At 54.6% G+C, this 14881-nt stretch overlaps 1 protein-coding gene across 1 annotated transcript in view; it reads left to right on the top strand.

Annotated features, from left to right (window-relative positions):
- The first annotated feature begins 9859 nt into the window (after positions 1-9859).
- The window catches only part of MAPKAPK2 (MAPK activated protein kinase 2), a 29843-nt gene continuing 24821 nt past the window's right edge, over positions 9860-14881 (top strand). The window contains exon 1 of the mRNA XM_021535347.2: positions 9860-10108. Coding sequence (XP_021391022.1) covers positions 9860-10108 — 249 coding nt within the window. The remainder of the gene's footprint in view (positions 10109-14881) is intronic.

The following is a 14881-nucleotide window of genomic DNA, read 5'->3' as shown; positions in this document are numbered from 1 at the left end:
GACTAGAACACAGTGGTGTCTCCCAAATATTGGGATACACCTGGTTCCAGCCTGTGCTTGCATCCTGCTGGCCCTGCTTTGTGCTGGACCCAGCATTCTCCATGCACCCCAGCATCCCAAAGCCTGTGGTACCTGAATGTTGCTGTCGAGGCAGGACGGGAATGAAGAGACTTGACTCAGAAGGCTGCTGAGAGTAAAACTCCGAATTATTCAAAATACACCGCTCTTTATACAGAGCTTTGTGAGGGCCAACTCCATTTGTCCTGAAGTGAAAACAACTTATCCCGTTGGTGTACAGTGCTTGATGCACAGTGATAGAACTTAACTATAAACAATGTGAACAACAAGAGAGATAAAGAATTATTTACATTCTTTCCCAGGCTTTTTGCCTGGCGAGAAACTCTCAGTTTCTTTCTTTGACTGAATCTGAGACCCACACCTGAAAGGGCAGCGAGGATGCTGCTGGGAGCCCCAGACCTCCAGGGAACCATCCTGCTGCCACCTGCAACCCGTGGATGCTCTGGGGAGCTCCCAACCAAACAAAAAACACTTTACAACAAAGACTTCCCACCCCACCCCCCAAAAAAAAACCAACACACACACACACACACAAAAAAAAAAAAAGAAAAAAACAAACAAACAACAACAACAAACCAACCAACCAAACAACAACAACAACAACAACAACAACAACAAAAACCCAAACCAAACACCCCAAAAAGAGAGTCCCGGCTCACCTCCTGCCGTTGCTGTGTTGTGGTTGCTAACAAACAGGTTTATTTCTGGCCGCCCCACATGCCAGCTCGGGCCGTGCAGCGCGGCCCCGGCAGCCGCGGCGGCTCCGGCCGCTTTCGGCCCCAGGGATTCCACCGCAGAGCCCTGCCAGCCGCTGCACGGCCAGCCCCGCGACTGTCCCCAAGCCGGGACTGTCCCCAGCCTGCGATTGTCCCCAAACCGGGATTGTCCCCAACCTCTGATTGTCCCCAAACTGGGACTGTCCCCAGCCTGCGATTGTCCCCAAACCGGGATTGTCCCCAAACCGGGATTGTCCCCAACCTCCGATTGTCCCCAAACTGGGACTGTCCCCAGCCTGCGATTGTCCCCAAACCGGGATTGTCCCCAACCTCTGATTGTCCCCAAACCGGGATTGTCCCCGAACAGGGATTGTCCTCAAACTGGGACTGTCCCCAACCTGGGATTCTCCCCGACCTGTGATTGTCCCCAAACCGGGATTGTCCCCAACCTCCGATTGTCCCCAAACTGGGACTGTCCCCAACCCGGGATTCTTCCCGACCTCCGCCTGTCCCCAAACCGAGACTGTCCCCGACCTGCGATTGTCCCCAAACAGGGACTGTCCCCAAGCCGGGACTTTCCCCAGCCTGCGATTGTCCCCAATACGGGATTGTCCCCAACCTCCAATTGTCCCCAAACCGGGATTGTCCCCAAACCGGGATTGTCCCCAAACTGGGACTGTCACCAACCAGGGATTGTTCCCAGCCTGGGATTGTCCCTAACGCCTCACCCAGAGCTGCACTGCTGGGGTGGGGTCACTGCCACCCCTCGGACTGTCCCCAACCCCTGCCTCCCTGTGCCCAGCCCACTGCAGGGGCTGGGCTGGGCTGGGAGGGTCTGTGGGTCCCTGCTGGCGCCCGGTGCCCACCCTAACACGGGGACACAGATGACAGTCGTGTCCCCCAGCCGCCGCAGGTCCTTGGGGACAGGCAGGGCAGCAGCAGCAGCAGGGGCTGCATGTGTCCCTCTGGATTAGGGCCAGCCCAGGAGCCAGTGATGCTGATGGGGCTGATCTCCATAATCTTGTGGCACAAATGCCTCCTCTGCCGGCAGAGCAGGGGGATCTGGGTTCTGTGTGGGTGCCAGCAGATGGGAGGGTTCTGGGGGGTGGCACGGACAGGAGGCACATGCAGGGCTCATGGGGCTGTGCCAGACTGGGTTCAGCTGGTGGGAAGAGCCTCCTCCTGCTCCAGGGTCTTACCTTGTCACCCCTCTGCAGCAGGGGGTGACCTGCTCTGGGAATCCAGGGCATCCCTCTGGCTGCCCTGGGACCCTGGAGGGGTCAGGAACCCCCCTGGACAGAGCCCCCAGAGACACTGGCTGTGATCTCTGGCCATGGAAAAGAGTTTTCAATCTTACAGGATGAATTACCAGCTCTGAGTGTTTGATATAAGTCATAATTAAGTGTGGCATGGGTGCAAAAGTAAAATTTTAGGATTCTAGATGAGGGGTCCAAAGGGGACAAGATGGAGGAAATTGGGTGTGCCTTGTCCTTTTTCTCCTTCTTCATGCCCTCCATGTCTCACTGTGGTGTTGGCATTTTTCTGTTGGTTCAGGCTGGGGACACACTGTCCAACGTAGGTGACAGATATTGGCACGTTCTTGTAAATGCAGCCCAGGGAGTTTCTGGTATTTAATGTTTGTCACATCCCACTGAGGGCAGAGCCCCACACGCTGCCCTGCAGGACAGAGCTGGGCAGGGCAGCAGAACATGTGAGAGATCAACAGAATAAACAACCTGGAAACCAGCACAGACCAATTCTGGCTTCTGCTTTGGCAGGGGGCTGACAGACAGAGACTTTTACAATCTCAGAATCATCAATACCTCAGATTCCGACAACCTGCCATCCAGGGACAGCAGTGCTGGCCTAAAACCTTTGCCCCAAGCTGTGCCTTGGGTTTTTCCTGGTGCGAGGTCTATACTTTCACCTGTCAGATCGACTCCATCCCTTTAAAGGCTGATTATCTCAGGGCCTGTACATTTCTGTACTTGTGCGTGGTGGTTTTTGTGACTGTGACTTGGGGAAGTACATTTGGCATCATCTGCTGGGCAATGAATCAGGTCCCAGTTTCCAGGTGGAAAAATCTTTCTGTTGGGAAAAGCAGAGTAAGGGGTCATGCCAGAGCTCACCCCTAGGTCGGAGGTGGCTCTATGTGGTGGAAATGTCTCTCCTCCAAGCCGAGCTTCCCAAGAAAGGCTCAGCAGTCTCTGTTGTTGGGTCTCAAGGCAGTTTATTGCAAGTTATCTAAAAGATTTTCTCCTGGAGCTGCTGTGGATTGCTCACAGCTCAGGCAGAGGCACACACACACCCTGACATCCTCTCTGACCCCGACTGCTTCTTCTCTCCTGCCCAGGGCTGCTGCTGTCTTTTATATGGTACATTACGTGTGACATGGTTACAGTTTTCCCCAATGCCTATTACCTATATTAAATGGTGATTTTCTATCTTTTATATGGTACATTACGTGTTACATGGTTACAGTTTTTCCCCAATGCCTATTACCTATATTAAATGGTGCTTTTCTACTCTAAACCAATCTGTGAGTGCCAACATCACCAAGAACATGGAGGTGAGGAAGGAGAAAGAGGGAGGACAGGGCAGGCCCAGATCCCAAATCCATCTTAAACCCTCTGACCCCCATGTACAAAACCAAGACCCCCCTGTAGAGCACTCAAAAATTCTTCCCTCTACTTTGTGACTACTTCTACTATAATATCTAAACTTTTGTGACTTCTTGTTCTTCCTGCAAGGTTGGTAACTCATTCCATGGCTCAAACCCAAAATCACAGCTGTTTCCAGCTGTGCCAGGGTCTCAAATGCTTCTGACCTGGGCCCGGAACCTCCAAAAATGTCTGAGGGATGTTTTGAGTTCTGACAGGGTCAGTTCTGGGGGATTTTGTGTGCTTTTAGTGTTCTCCTGCCTTGTGCTAAAGCCTCCCTGGATGGGGGGTCACTGCCTGAGGTGGACACGCTGGTTTGACCCCCTGCTGAGTGCAGGGACCGTGCCCCTGTGCCTGGCACCCAGCTGGCTGGGAAAGGGGCAGGAAAATCCTCATGCCCGGCAGGCAGAGGCTCTAATCCCAGGCAGGATTTCCTGACATGTCTCGCAATCATGGGCTCGGTGTGTCAGCTCGGGAATGCCCAGCGGGAAGGGTCCCGTCCCGCCCGGGAATGTCAGCAACGCCGGAGCCCGCGGGTGATAATCCCCGACGGGATCCCAGCCCTGGAGCTGCTGCCTCTGCCCACCGTGTGCCAAGGGGCATCGCTCCATCTCCTGCTGCTGCTGAAGGCTGGTGCCTGTGGCAAATATCCCTGGCAAGGAGCTGGTGCTGCCAGCCAACCCCCACGGCTGGGAGAGAGAGAGTCTCCATAAAAATGCCATTTCTCAGACTGGTCCTGAGTGGAGCAGCGTTGACAGATTCTGTGGTATTGATGATTCTGAGATTGTAAAAGTCTCTGTCTGTCAGCCCCCTGCCAAAGCAGAAGCCATCATTGGTCTGTGCTGGTTTCCAGGTTGTTTATTCTGTTGATCTCTCACATGTTCTGCTGCCCTGCCCAGCTCTGTCCTGCAGGGCAGCGTGTGGGGCTCTGCCCTCAGTGGGATGTGACAAACATTAAATACCAGAAACTCCCTGGGCTGCATTTACAAGAACGTGCCAATATCTGTCACCTACGTTGGACAGTGTGTCCCCAGCCCGAACCAACAGAAAAATGCCAACAGCACAGTGAGACATGGAGGGCATGAAGAAGGAGAAAAAGGACAAGGCACACCCAATTTCCTCCGTCTTGTTCCCTTTGGACCCTCACCTAGAATCCTAAAATTTTACTTTTGCACCCGTGCCACACTTAATTATTCCTTATATCAAACCCTCAGAGCTGGTAATTGATCCTGTAAGATTGAAAACTCTTTTCCATGGACAGAGATCACAGCCAGTGTCTCTGGGGGCTCTGTCCAGGGGGTTCCTGACTCCTGCCAGGCTCCCAGGGCAGCCAGAGGGAAGCCCTGGACTCCCACACAGCATGAGAAAGTTTGTGGTTGCATTTTTGGGACATAAACGCGAGTTAGAATAGCTCTTTTCATCCTGAAGGATCCCACAGTGCTTTATAAATAGATTTGCAAGCCATGCACGAGGATCACTTCCAGGCACTGGGATGCAGCCACTTCCTGGGGGAGCGGAGCAGCTGCCGGGAGCTGAGCTGGGGTTCCAGGAACACTGGGAAAAACCTCGGTGCAACTTCCAGTGCTACCTCCCGTGCTTATTTCAGTCCTTCTGTTGTTTTACGAGTGGCACTGATAGTTGTAATGGTGATTAACAGCATCTTTCCAACTCTCCTAAAAAGATTATTTAAAGGAATTATCATTTTTTAGGTGGGATAGTTTTCACTGGCGTCCTGCTCCCACACATCCACCCAAGGAGAAGAACAGCATGCACAGAGCCTTAATGATCATTACCCTCATCTTCGTGGTCTATTTTTTCCTGGTAACTCTGCTAAAATCAAATAACAATCTGGTTTATTACTTGCCATGGAGAGCACGTCCATGGATCAGCCACTTCTGTCACGTCAAGGCTGAGCCCGCTGCCAGCCAGTGATTGTTCCCTAGAGGAAACGGGAGTGGAAGCAGGGAAAAATCAGTTTCCAGTCTCACCTGGATGATTCTTCTCCTGGCTGAGGATTGGAGGTCACCGCTGCTGGGTTTGGTGCTCAAAGAGGGTTTGTTTTTTATTTTGAGTTGGTTTGCTTGGGTGTTTTTTTTTTTTTTTTTTCTTTTTTGATAAAAAGGGATCAAAATCTGGTGTTGTTCCCATGCTGGACCCCATATGGTGGTTCTTCCTCTGCTGTTAAAGCTGTGGGGCGTGTGGGAAGGGCAGGGGGTGGATGTGACCCCCACCACCCTCCGGAGGAAGAACTTTTGAATATCCAGAGGGTTCCAAAAGTTCAGCCCAACCCTCCTCTGACCAGCTCCCTGGGGAATGCGTGCTGAGGGGTGAACCAGGCCGGGTCCCTTTGAGCCAGGGCAGAGGTGGCACATCAGGGTCACACCCTGAGCGGGGCCGGGCACCCCGGAGCCTCCAGTACCATTCTAGGACTGGGATGCAAAATAGGGAGACCAGTGGAATCGTGGGAGGGGGTTTTGGGGATGAAAACACCCCTAAATGGAAGGCTGGGCACAGTGGAGGGGGCTGGATGGGTGTGCAGGTTGGGGAAAAGGGAACCACATCCCTGCTCTGTGTCTGACCTGTCACCAGAGCCTGCAGGGGACTGCACTGGGCTGTGGGAAGCAGGAACAAAGGAACACCAACTCTTCCTGGTGTTATGAACAAAACAGCCTGGCTGGGACACTTGGCTCGAACTAAGTACTGACATTGAAATTTTAATTAGCTAATTGCTCCTGGGAATCACCTACAACCCCACCCACACTAGGACCGGGATGCAAAATAATCCAGTGGAATCGTGGGAGGGGGTTTTGGGATTGAAAACACCCCTAAATGAAAAAGATGGGCACAGTGGAGGGGGCTGGATGGGTGTGCTGGTTGGGAAAAGGGAACCACATCCCTGCTCTGTGTCTGACCTGTCACCAGAGCCTGCAGGGGACTGCACTGGGCTGTGGGAAGCAGGAACAAAGGAACAAAATTCTTCCTGGTGTTACCAGGAGGGAAGGAGAGGGCACAGCTGCTGCTGGACCTGGCAGCAGGATCTGCACATCCCCTCACCCTGCGGCTACCAGAGTGCCAGGAGGAAAGGAGAGAGGATGGTCTGGAGATTGGGAATTCAGCTACAGACTGCACACCTCCGGCTACCAGTGTGCCACGGATACCGGGAAAAAGCTCCAACAGCGGGGGCGAGCTCCGTGTCGAGCCCCCTGCCCGGCTGATCTTTTAAATAAAGAGCCGAGCATCAATAAAGGCGCAGACCCTGCCCATCGCAGCGGGGCCCGGGGGCCACCTCGTGGCGGCGGGTGGCGATCGGCTCCGAGCCGGGCACGGACCCCCGGGACCCCCGACACGGACCTGGCCCCCCTCTAGCATAGACTGGAGCATTTTTGGGGAATCTCTCTCATTCTGCCTCACCGAGGTTCCACTGCTCAGGTTTGCTGAACTGTTGCAGTTTACAGAACTGCAAATCAAATATTTATATTTATCACACTGGGCCTTCTCTTCCTTTCTTCTCCACAGTTATTTCTTTAATAAATTCTTTATTTCTTAAAAAATTCACACCGAAGGGCTCATTGCTTCCCACTGGCTCCAGCAGAAGATTGTCATTGCAATTACCTTGTGAAAGGTGCAGTGATGGAAAGAAACATCTGTCCCCATGACATGAATTTTTTAGGAGAAAGCTTCAGTTTATCAACAAGCACGACTTGAAACAGAGCAAGGACAAACTCCCTGCAGGCATCAGTACCTTAGAAATTAAAGTAAATCAAAAGGTGCTGAAGAGGCTTGGTGACAGGACAAGGGGGAATGGTTTTAAATTAAAAGGTGTGCTGTTTAGATCGGGTATTGGGAAGAAATTGTTCCCTGTGAGGCTGGGGAGGCCCTGGCACAGAGCAGCTGTGGCTGCCCCATCCCTGAGGGTGTCCCAGGCCAGGCTGGAGCCATCTGGGACAGTGGAAGCTGTCCCTGCCATGGCAGGGGTGGGACTGGATGAGCTTTAAAGTCCCCTCCAACCCAAACCTTGCAATGATTTTATGATTAATTGATGTGGTTTCCTGACCCCCCCCCCACGCAAGCCTGCAGGGAGGCTCTGCTGTCCCAGGCTGTGAGGAGGAACCAGCCCGGCCCTCGCCTGGGGTGAGCAACCAAGGAGGATTCCATGGGAAACCCGGGACCCGAGGCTCCCAAACTGTGCCTCCTCTGGACTGGTGTTTATCTTTGAAATAGCTGAAGGCTCGGGTTACAAAGCAAATATGAATGAAACTAAAGGAAACGGAGCAACGAAATGGGTCAGTCATTTTCCTTTGACCAAATTCCTCTGTGGAGAAAAACTTGGCTTAAAAGGCTCCTTTCCCCAGATGTGCTGAGACGAGCCCAAGCAAGGGGACGCCGAAGCTGGGAAAACCCCACAGAGCAGCAGCTTTGAAGCAGCTTTGATCTGTGCTTACAGGGCCTGATGGATTTAATTCCCACCCCCAAAACCCCTTGTTAGCTGGGGTGAAGGATGCAGGAGCAGATTCTGGGAGATGCTGAATGAATCCTTTTTCCAAGTGGGAAATTTCGCAGCCAACGCTTAGCCAGGAGCAGGGAAAGGCCTCTGCTGCTCTCCAGGTTTCTCAGTGAAACTCAGGACTCAGTGAGAGGCACGGGGAGCTCGACAAGAGTTTTATTTATAAAGCTGCCAGCGCCGGTGTAGGTTTACTCACTCTCCCATCTGGTGACTGTCACTGCCACCTCCTGACAGACGCTCAGCTCAGTCTCTTGCTGCTAATGACATAAACTTTGATTAGCTGGATCCGCTGCTTCACCCAGCTATTGATCAGCCACGGGGTAAGAACTGCCTCTGGAAAACTAGGAGCCGTTTTATTGGCTTGATTAAAAAACCTGAGAGGATTTTATTGATCTCAGAAGGTGCTGAGGTGGCAGAGGTGGAGCAGATGGCTCCTGCTGCGGGGTGGTTTGCCTTTGTGTAGGCACACACAGAGGCCACAGTGTGCCCTTATCTGTTCTTCCTTTCACTGTCCTGTCCCTTTTTTGGACCTTTTAGGACCTTTTTAGGATTCTTTCTTGTGTTAGCAGCTGCTTGTGGAGGACGTGGTGTAGGTCCTGTGTACCATGATGTTCCTTCATCCCTTCTCCAGGGCACACTCCCTCCCTTTTGTGGGACAGCTGGGTAAGAGGGATGGATGTCAAAAAACACATTCTTTACTTAGAAAACAGGGATCATAAGAGTGCCTTTTACATCCCTAAATGAAATAACTTGATTTCCTGTGGCACTCTAGCAGAAGGAATGATTGAGGGATTTTAGTGGATGTTCAAGGGCAGGTTGCACCTCAGTGTGGATCTCTTCTCTTTTAGCCTCATCTTTGTTGGATTCTGGGATGAACACAGACATAGGAGTTAATTTGTTAACATTAGGACAGGCTTTACTGTTTCTGGACTTGCTTCCCATCCCCTGCCGCTCTCTGGTGCTGGTTACACCTCCTGTCTGCTGGGAAGCGCTTGTAGACGAGAGATGGTGGATGAGGGCTGGGGCAGCGTGCTCGGGCAGGATGAGAGCAGCCAGCCGCGCTCGGAGCAGCCCTTTGCCACCTCAGGATGCTCTCGGGGCAGCCAGGAGACGCCAGGCGTGGGTGGGACGCTGTCACTGGCTCAATCGTGCAGTATCACAGAATGCTTCGGGTTGGAGGGGATGTGGAAGATCATCTCATTCCACCCCTGCCATGGGCAGGGACACCTTCCACTGTCCCAGGTTACTCCAGCCTGGCCTGGGACACTTCCAGGGATGGCGCATCCACAGTTTATCTGGGCATCTGTGCCAGGGTTTCCTCACCCTGACAGGGAAGATTTTTTCCTTAGCATCCAGCCTAAACCTTCTCTCTTTGAACCCGAGCCCATTCCCCCCCGTCCGGTCGCTCCACGCTTTTGCCCGCAGCCTTTCCCGTTGTCACTGGGAACACCGCGACCTGTTGCCATCCCGCCGGGGCTGCAGCGGACCGGGGACACCGGCGGTGGCGGGCCCGGGGGTCTCCGGTACCGCCGGGGGACCGATCGCCCCCGGCGCCCCTCGGGCAGCGGCGGGGCCGGTCCGGCGGGCGCAGGCTCAGCCCCGGGGCCGCCCCGCCCCGTCCCTCCCCCGGCGGCCGGGGCGCTGACATCAGAGCCGGGCCGGCGGGAGGAGGAGGACGAGGAGGAGGAGGGAGGAGGAGGAGGAGCCCCGGCGCACCGGAGCCATCGCTCTTGTCGGGGCCGGGGCGCACCGGCGGGGGGCGGCGGCGGCGGCGCTGCTGCTTCACCCCCCGCACCCCCGGCCCATCCCGCGCGGCCTGCGGGGCTCCGCCGCCCTCCCGCCTTCCCGGAGCCTCCCCGGAGCCCGCCCCGAGCCCGCCCGGAGCCCGCCCGGTGCCCGCCATGCTCTCCGGGGCGCCGCCGCCGCCCGCCGGCTTCCCCAGCCCGCCGCCGCCGCAGCCGCCGCCGCCGCCGCCGCCCGCCGCTCCCCCGCACGGGCCGCCGCCGTTCCCGGGGAAGGGCGGCCTGCAGATCCGGAAGAATGCCATCACGGACGACTACAAGGTCACCACGCAAGTGCTGGGGCTCGGCATCAACGGGAAAGTTTTGGAGATCTTCAGCAAGAAGAGCGGCGAGAAGTTCGCGCTCAAGGTGCGCGGGGACCCCGCGCCGGGGGCCGGGGGGACGCGGGGACCGCGCGGGCGCTCGGCCGGGAGGGGCCGGAGCGGCGGCGGCAGCGGTGGAACGGCTCCGCTGCCGGGGGAACGCGGTCCCGGCGGGGCCGGGGCGGCAGCGGGGCCGGCCGGACAAGGAGCTGCCGCCCGCCCCTCCGGCCGCGCTTTGATCTCGTCTTTCCCCCCCGTTACGGGCAGCGAGACGCGGCTTTGCAGCTTTGTAGTGGGAAACGAAGCGAAATGACATCTTCGTAGCCCGAGGGGGGCTGGGGGGAGGCAGGAGTGGAGGGGAGCGGCCTGGCTGGGATCCCCGCGGGGGATGCTCAGCTTGGAATGCATCCCCGAGCGTGGGGGGAAGCGCGGACCGTGGGGTTTCCTCCGTGGTGTGTGCTGTGCAACTGCTCGCTGTCCCCTTCCATGTCCCCTCCCGGCTCTTAACACCGAGCGACAGTCCTCCCCCGCTTCCCACCGGGAATATTTCAGCGGTGCGGTGTTAGCCCTTGTCCCTAACTTGCTTCTCTTTGACAGGCGTAGATAAACAGTGGCTACGAGGTGTAGCACAGGCTCTAGGTGATGCGGCCCTTCTCCTTGTTTTCAAAGGAGGTTTTTGAGCAAAGAGGGGAGCGTGTCTCCCTGCCAGCCAGGCTCGGGAAGTTTGCATGGTTCCTGCCACGCCGGGTGACGCGGGAGCAAGGCTGGCTGCTCGGCGGGAGCGCCGTGTTCTCCAGCATCCGTGCAATTTGCGCCCACACATGAGCTGTTCAATCCTTGGCGTTACCCCAAGAGCTGGGAAGGCTAAAAACACCCCACCTAAACCCATAACTCCCACCTAGAGCTGGAACTCCCTCCTAAACCTGTAACCCCACTTCTTTTGTGTTTAGAGTTGCCCGTGTGTTGGTGTCTGGGGTTCCTGACTCGAGTGAGGGGATGAACGTGGGGCTTTGGGGGTACAAGTTGTGCTGCTGAGGTGGTGGGGTGGGCAGGGTACGGTGCTGAATGTCTGTGGGTAAGGAACTGGGGTCAGTTAGGTGATGGAAGTTTGGCTTTTCCTTCAGAAGACATGGCTCGTGAGCTGCGCCGCGTTGTACTCCGGGGTGACATTGTGTTGTCATCTCATTGGGTTGAAAATTAGCGAAATCCTCTTCTGTTTTGACAGACGGGCTCCTCCTCGCCTCCGAAGTTGAGTCACGTATTTAAAGCACAGATCCCAGCACTTCCCTCTCGCAGCCCTGAAAGAGGAAGGATGGAGGAGGAGGAGGCTGAGGCCGGAGGTTCCTCTGCCCGCCGTGCTTGGGGCACAGGACTGGTGCTGCCACGCTGCCCGTGCCACAGCGAGGGGTCAGGGTTTGTGTCACCTGTCACACGGGTCCCTTGGCGTGTTGAAAACCTCCTGGAGTGCAGGACTAGGATGTGGGAGGGTGACACGCAGTGTCTGTGTGGCTCTTGCAGGGTGAGGAATATTCGACACTGAATCTCTTTTAGGAAAAGGGATTGTCTTGCCTGTCCCCTGTCCTGGCCTCTCCTGGCGTCCCTGACGGGGAGGGACAAGTTCAGCTGAGTGGTTGGACGTGTCCCTGGCTTCTCAAAGAGCAGCACAGCTGCTACTGTAAGTGATTCCCTCCAGCACCTTCCAGGCTGCTACGCTGGGAGTTTGGGCTCTGGGACGAGCCCGTGGGTTCTCGTCCTGCCCTCACGAGTGTGAGCTCCAGGCTTGGCTTACTCCTTTGGGACATTTGGGCAGAGCTGCAGAGCCCAAAGTTGGTGTGGGTGACTGCCCTAGACTTGATGTGTGCTGACTTCATTCCCTCCTCGGGTACACAGCCGGGCTGACGTCTCTGCTAGAGACCTGTGGAGAGGTATTTGGGTCCAAATTACTCATGGGCTGCAGCAGAGTGGAAAGATGACCTAAAGCAGGATCCACAGAAGTGATTGCATCGAGTTGTCATGTTTCAGATGATGCTTAAAAGAATCCTGATGGCCCATCGCCAGGAGCCACAGCTGAAATCTGTCTGCTGCCTGCTTTGGTTGTGCAGTGAACCTTTCCATTTGGAGTGTCATTCGTTAGGTTTGCTGTTCCAAAATCTTGTATAACAATTCAATCCTCCACTGGAGGATGAGGTGCAGTTGTGTCCCTCCCTGATGTGAATGGTGTCTTCTGGTCATGTTGTGCTTCCTCTTGGGTCACGAGCAACTGTTGCGTTGTTAAAGCTCTTCCTCCCAAATCAAAGGATGGTTTTGGTGAGGGTTTTGCTGAGAGTCACTTTGCTGAAGAGAACTTTTCAGTTCCAGGAGAGTTTGAGCTTGGGGAAAGTGTTCTAGCAGCAGTGAAAACATTAAGGCAAATTTTCTTCTCGTTCCAGAGCAATAGTCCATGGCAGAGACACATCATTAAATAAAATTATGCTGTGTGAGAGTTAATGGATGGTAGTTCTGCTTGCTGTGTAGTACCTGAGTGAAAAAAAGAAATTCCTCTACTTTTCTTATAGATTCTTACTCATCTTTCAGTTTCCCACCCTCAATTTTATTGTATTTTTTTGGTACCTGAAGTGTGGCATGCCTGAATTACCTGGTGTGAAGCAGCCACGGATGGTCCCAGCCACCCGTGACCTGACCCTGTTTTAGGCAGGATGAGCTGCTGCAGGGTGGGAGCAGAAAGCCAAGGGAGAGGTGATGGATGGAGCTGAAACGCCTGGTTCCTTACCCAGTTCTTGCTTGTGCCTTGGTGTGATTTATTATTAGGCAAAATTAGCCTTGTAATTTCTGTGGAGGCTGCTGTATGTAGGTCACTGCTGGCCTGACTTGGCAGGGTTGGCTGTGGTCAGGCTGCAGTGGTGGGGCTGGGAGCAAGGGCTCTTTGCCTGCTGCAAATTCCACTTTTAAGACTAATCTTTGGGCTGGCTGCCTTAATTCCACAAGGAAATGGCAGCTAAGCCAGGCTGGAGAGTGGGGACTGGTGTTACAGGTGATGAGTTTTTCTCTGTTGTATGCATTGCGTGATGGAGCTCTTTGTGGAACAGGTTTCCTTTAAAATAACTGAACAGACTTCGCTGCTGACTTCAGCTTCAGAGCAGGAGATCCTTACCTGGACTGCTGAGCTTTGAAAGGGCTGGAAGAGCTCAGGGCCGTGGAGGCTGCTCCTGTTTTTGGAGCATCCTTGGTGCTTTGGGGCGTGTTTGTGAAACTCTCAGTCTCGCTCTTGGCCTCATCTGATAACCCCTGAGTGATGGTTCCCCTGATGGAGAGGGAGGAAGGAGGATGGTGCTTGTGGTTTGCTGTTCTGGGAAGGTGCCTGGTGTGGAATTAGGGCAGGCAGCTCAGAGCTGATGGCTGAGCAGCTCTGTGGGTGAGTTCATACAGCCAAAGCACCCCATGTCCTGCAGCTCCATTTGAGAGCAAATGCTGCATCCCTCCAAAAATCCATCTGGAAAAACATCCCTCAGGTGAGGGAGTAAATGGAGATCCTGGGTTCATGCTCATGAGAAGCAGCTTGCTGTGTCTGCTGTTCTTCTGTCCCTCTCTCAGTGGAGAGATGTTTTTTTAAATTAGCTTTGCCATGTATTTTATATAATCAGAAATGTCTTCACTGTGGCCTTCTGTGCAAGATGTGGTTGAAAAGCTGTGGAAACTGCAGTGACATCACCGGGACTTTTCCAAAGCTGTGGTTTATTATCTCATTGACCAAAGGAGTCTACTGACTTGGGGTTTGAGTTTGTTTAAACCATTTAGGATTTGCCATAATCTCTGTTGAACACTTCACATGTTCTGAGCAGTCAGAGCTACGACTGTGATGGGCTGATAAGGCCCGGGAGCAGGGGTTTTCTCTTTGGTATGTGCTCAGGAAGTGGTGGGGCTCTTCCTCTCCATAATGATCTAATGCCATCAGCCATGGGTCTTGCAAAAGACGTTTCCCATGTTTTCAGGGGCGGGGAACTGAGGTGCAGTGATTTACTGAACGTCACAGGCGGCCCCGGGCTGAGGAGCTGAGCTGCCTGTGGCACGCAGGATGAAATCAGCCCCTGGATGTGTGATTTAATAGCCAAATACCACCAGGTAAAGCCATGATTTTGCCATTCACACCGAGCCCTGCTGGCTTTTGGCAAGATTAGTGCTGCCTGTGCCATCACTTGCACACACACAGCAGGAAAGCCTCGTTGCAGGGCAGTGCTGGTTCCTGGGGCTGCAGAGGTGATGGCTGTGCCTCGGGTAGGGAGTGATGCAGGGCAGAGGCTGGGCTTTGCCAGACACATGCTGTGAAACAACCAAAACAACGTGTAAATAGTAACTGAAGCAGTAACTGAAGCTGTCAGCCTGAGAGCCAGGTCTCCTGGCACGTTTGGAGCACGATGGGTGGGCACAGGTGATGAAGGCTCCCAGTAGATTCCTGCTGAGGAAGCCTGAAGGATCAAGTTGGTGACTTCTCGCAGACAGCTCTGGGATGTGCTGTGGTATCTGATGAGATGGAAGAGCTCTTGCTGGGTTGCGGGGTGGTGCTGGGACATGGGTGGCATCTGGAGGAGCGGCCGGCTCAGAAGTGTCCCTTGGGCTGATCTGTGGCACTGCAGCAGCATCACTCCAGGTTTATGATCTGCCACCTTCTCAGCCTTCCTGCTGGGCTCCTGTGCCCCACACCAGGGTGCTCCGAGGGCTTGGCTCTTTTCAAACCCATCCTTTTGCTGTGGTTTTGCTGTGGTCTGCTGAGAAACTGAGCGGGAAGAGCCCTCCTTCCTTCAGAAACCCTCTCCTCCTGCTC

The sequence above is a fragment of the Lonchura striata genome, chromosome 30 (genome assembly GCF_046129695.1).
Source record: "Lonchura striata isolate bLonStr1 chromosome 30, bLonStr1.mat, whole genome shotgun sequence".
Taxonomy (NCBI): Eukaryota; Metazoa; Chordata; class Aves; order Passeriformes; family Estrildidae; genus Lonchura; species Lonchura striata.
Note: the sequence above shows the minus strand (reverse complement) of the source record. Positions and strands in the feature narration are given on the sequence as shown.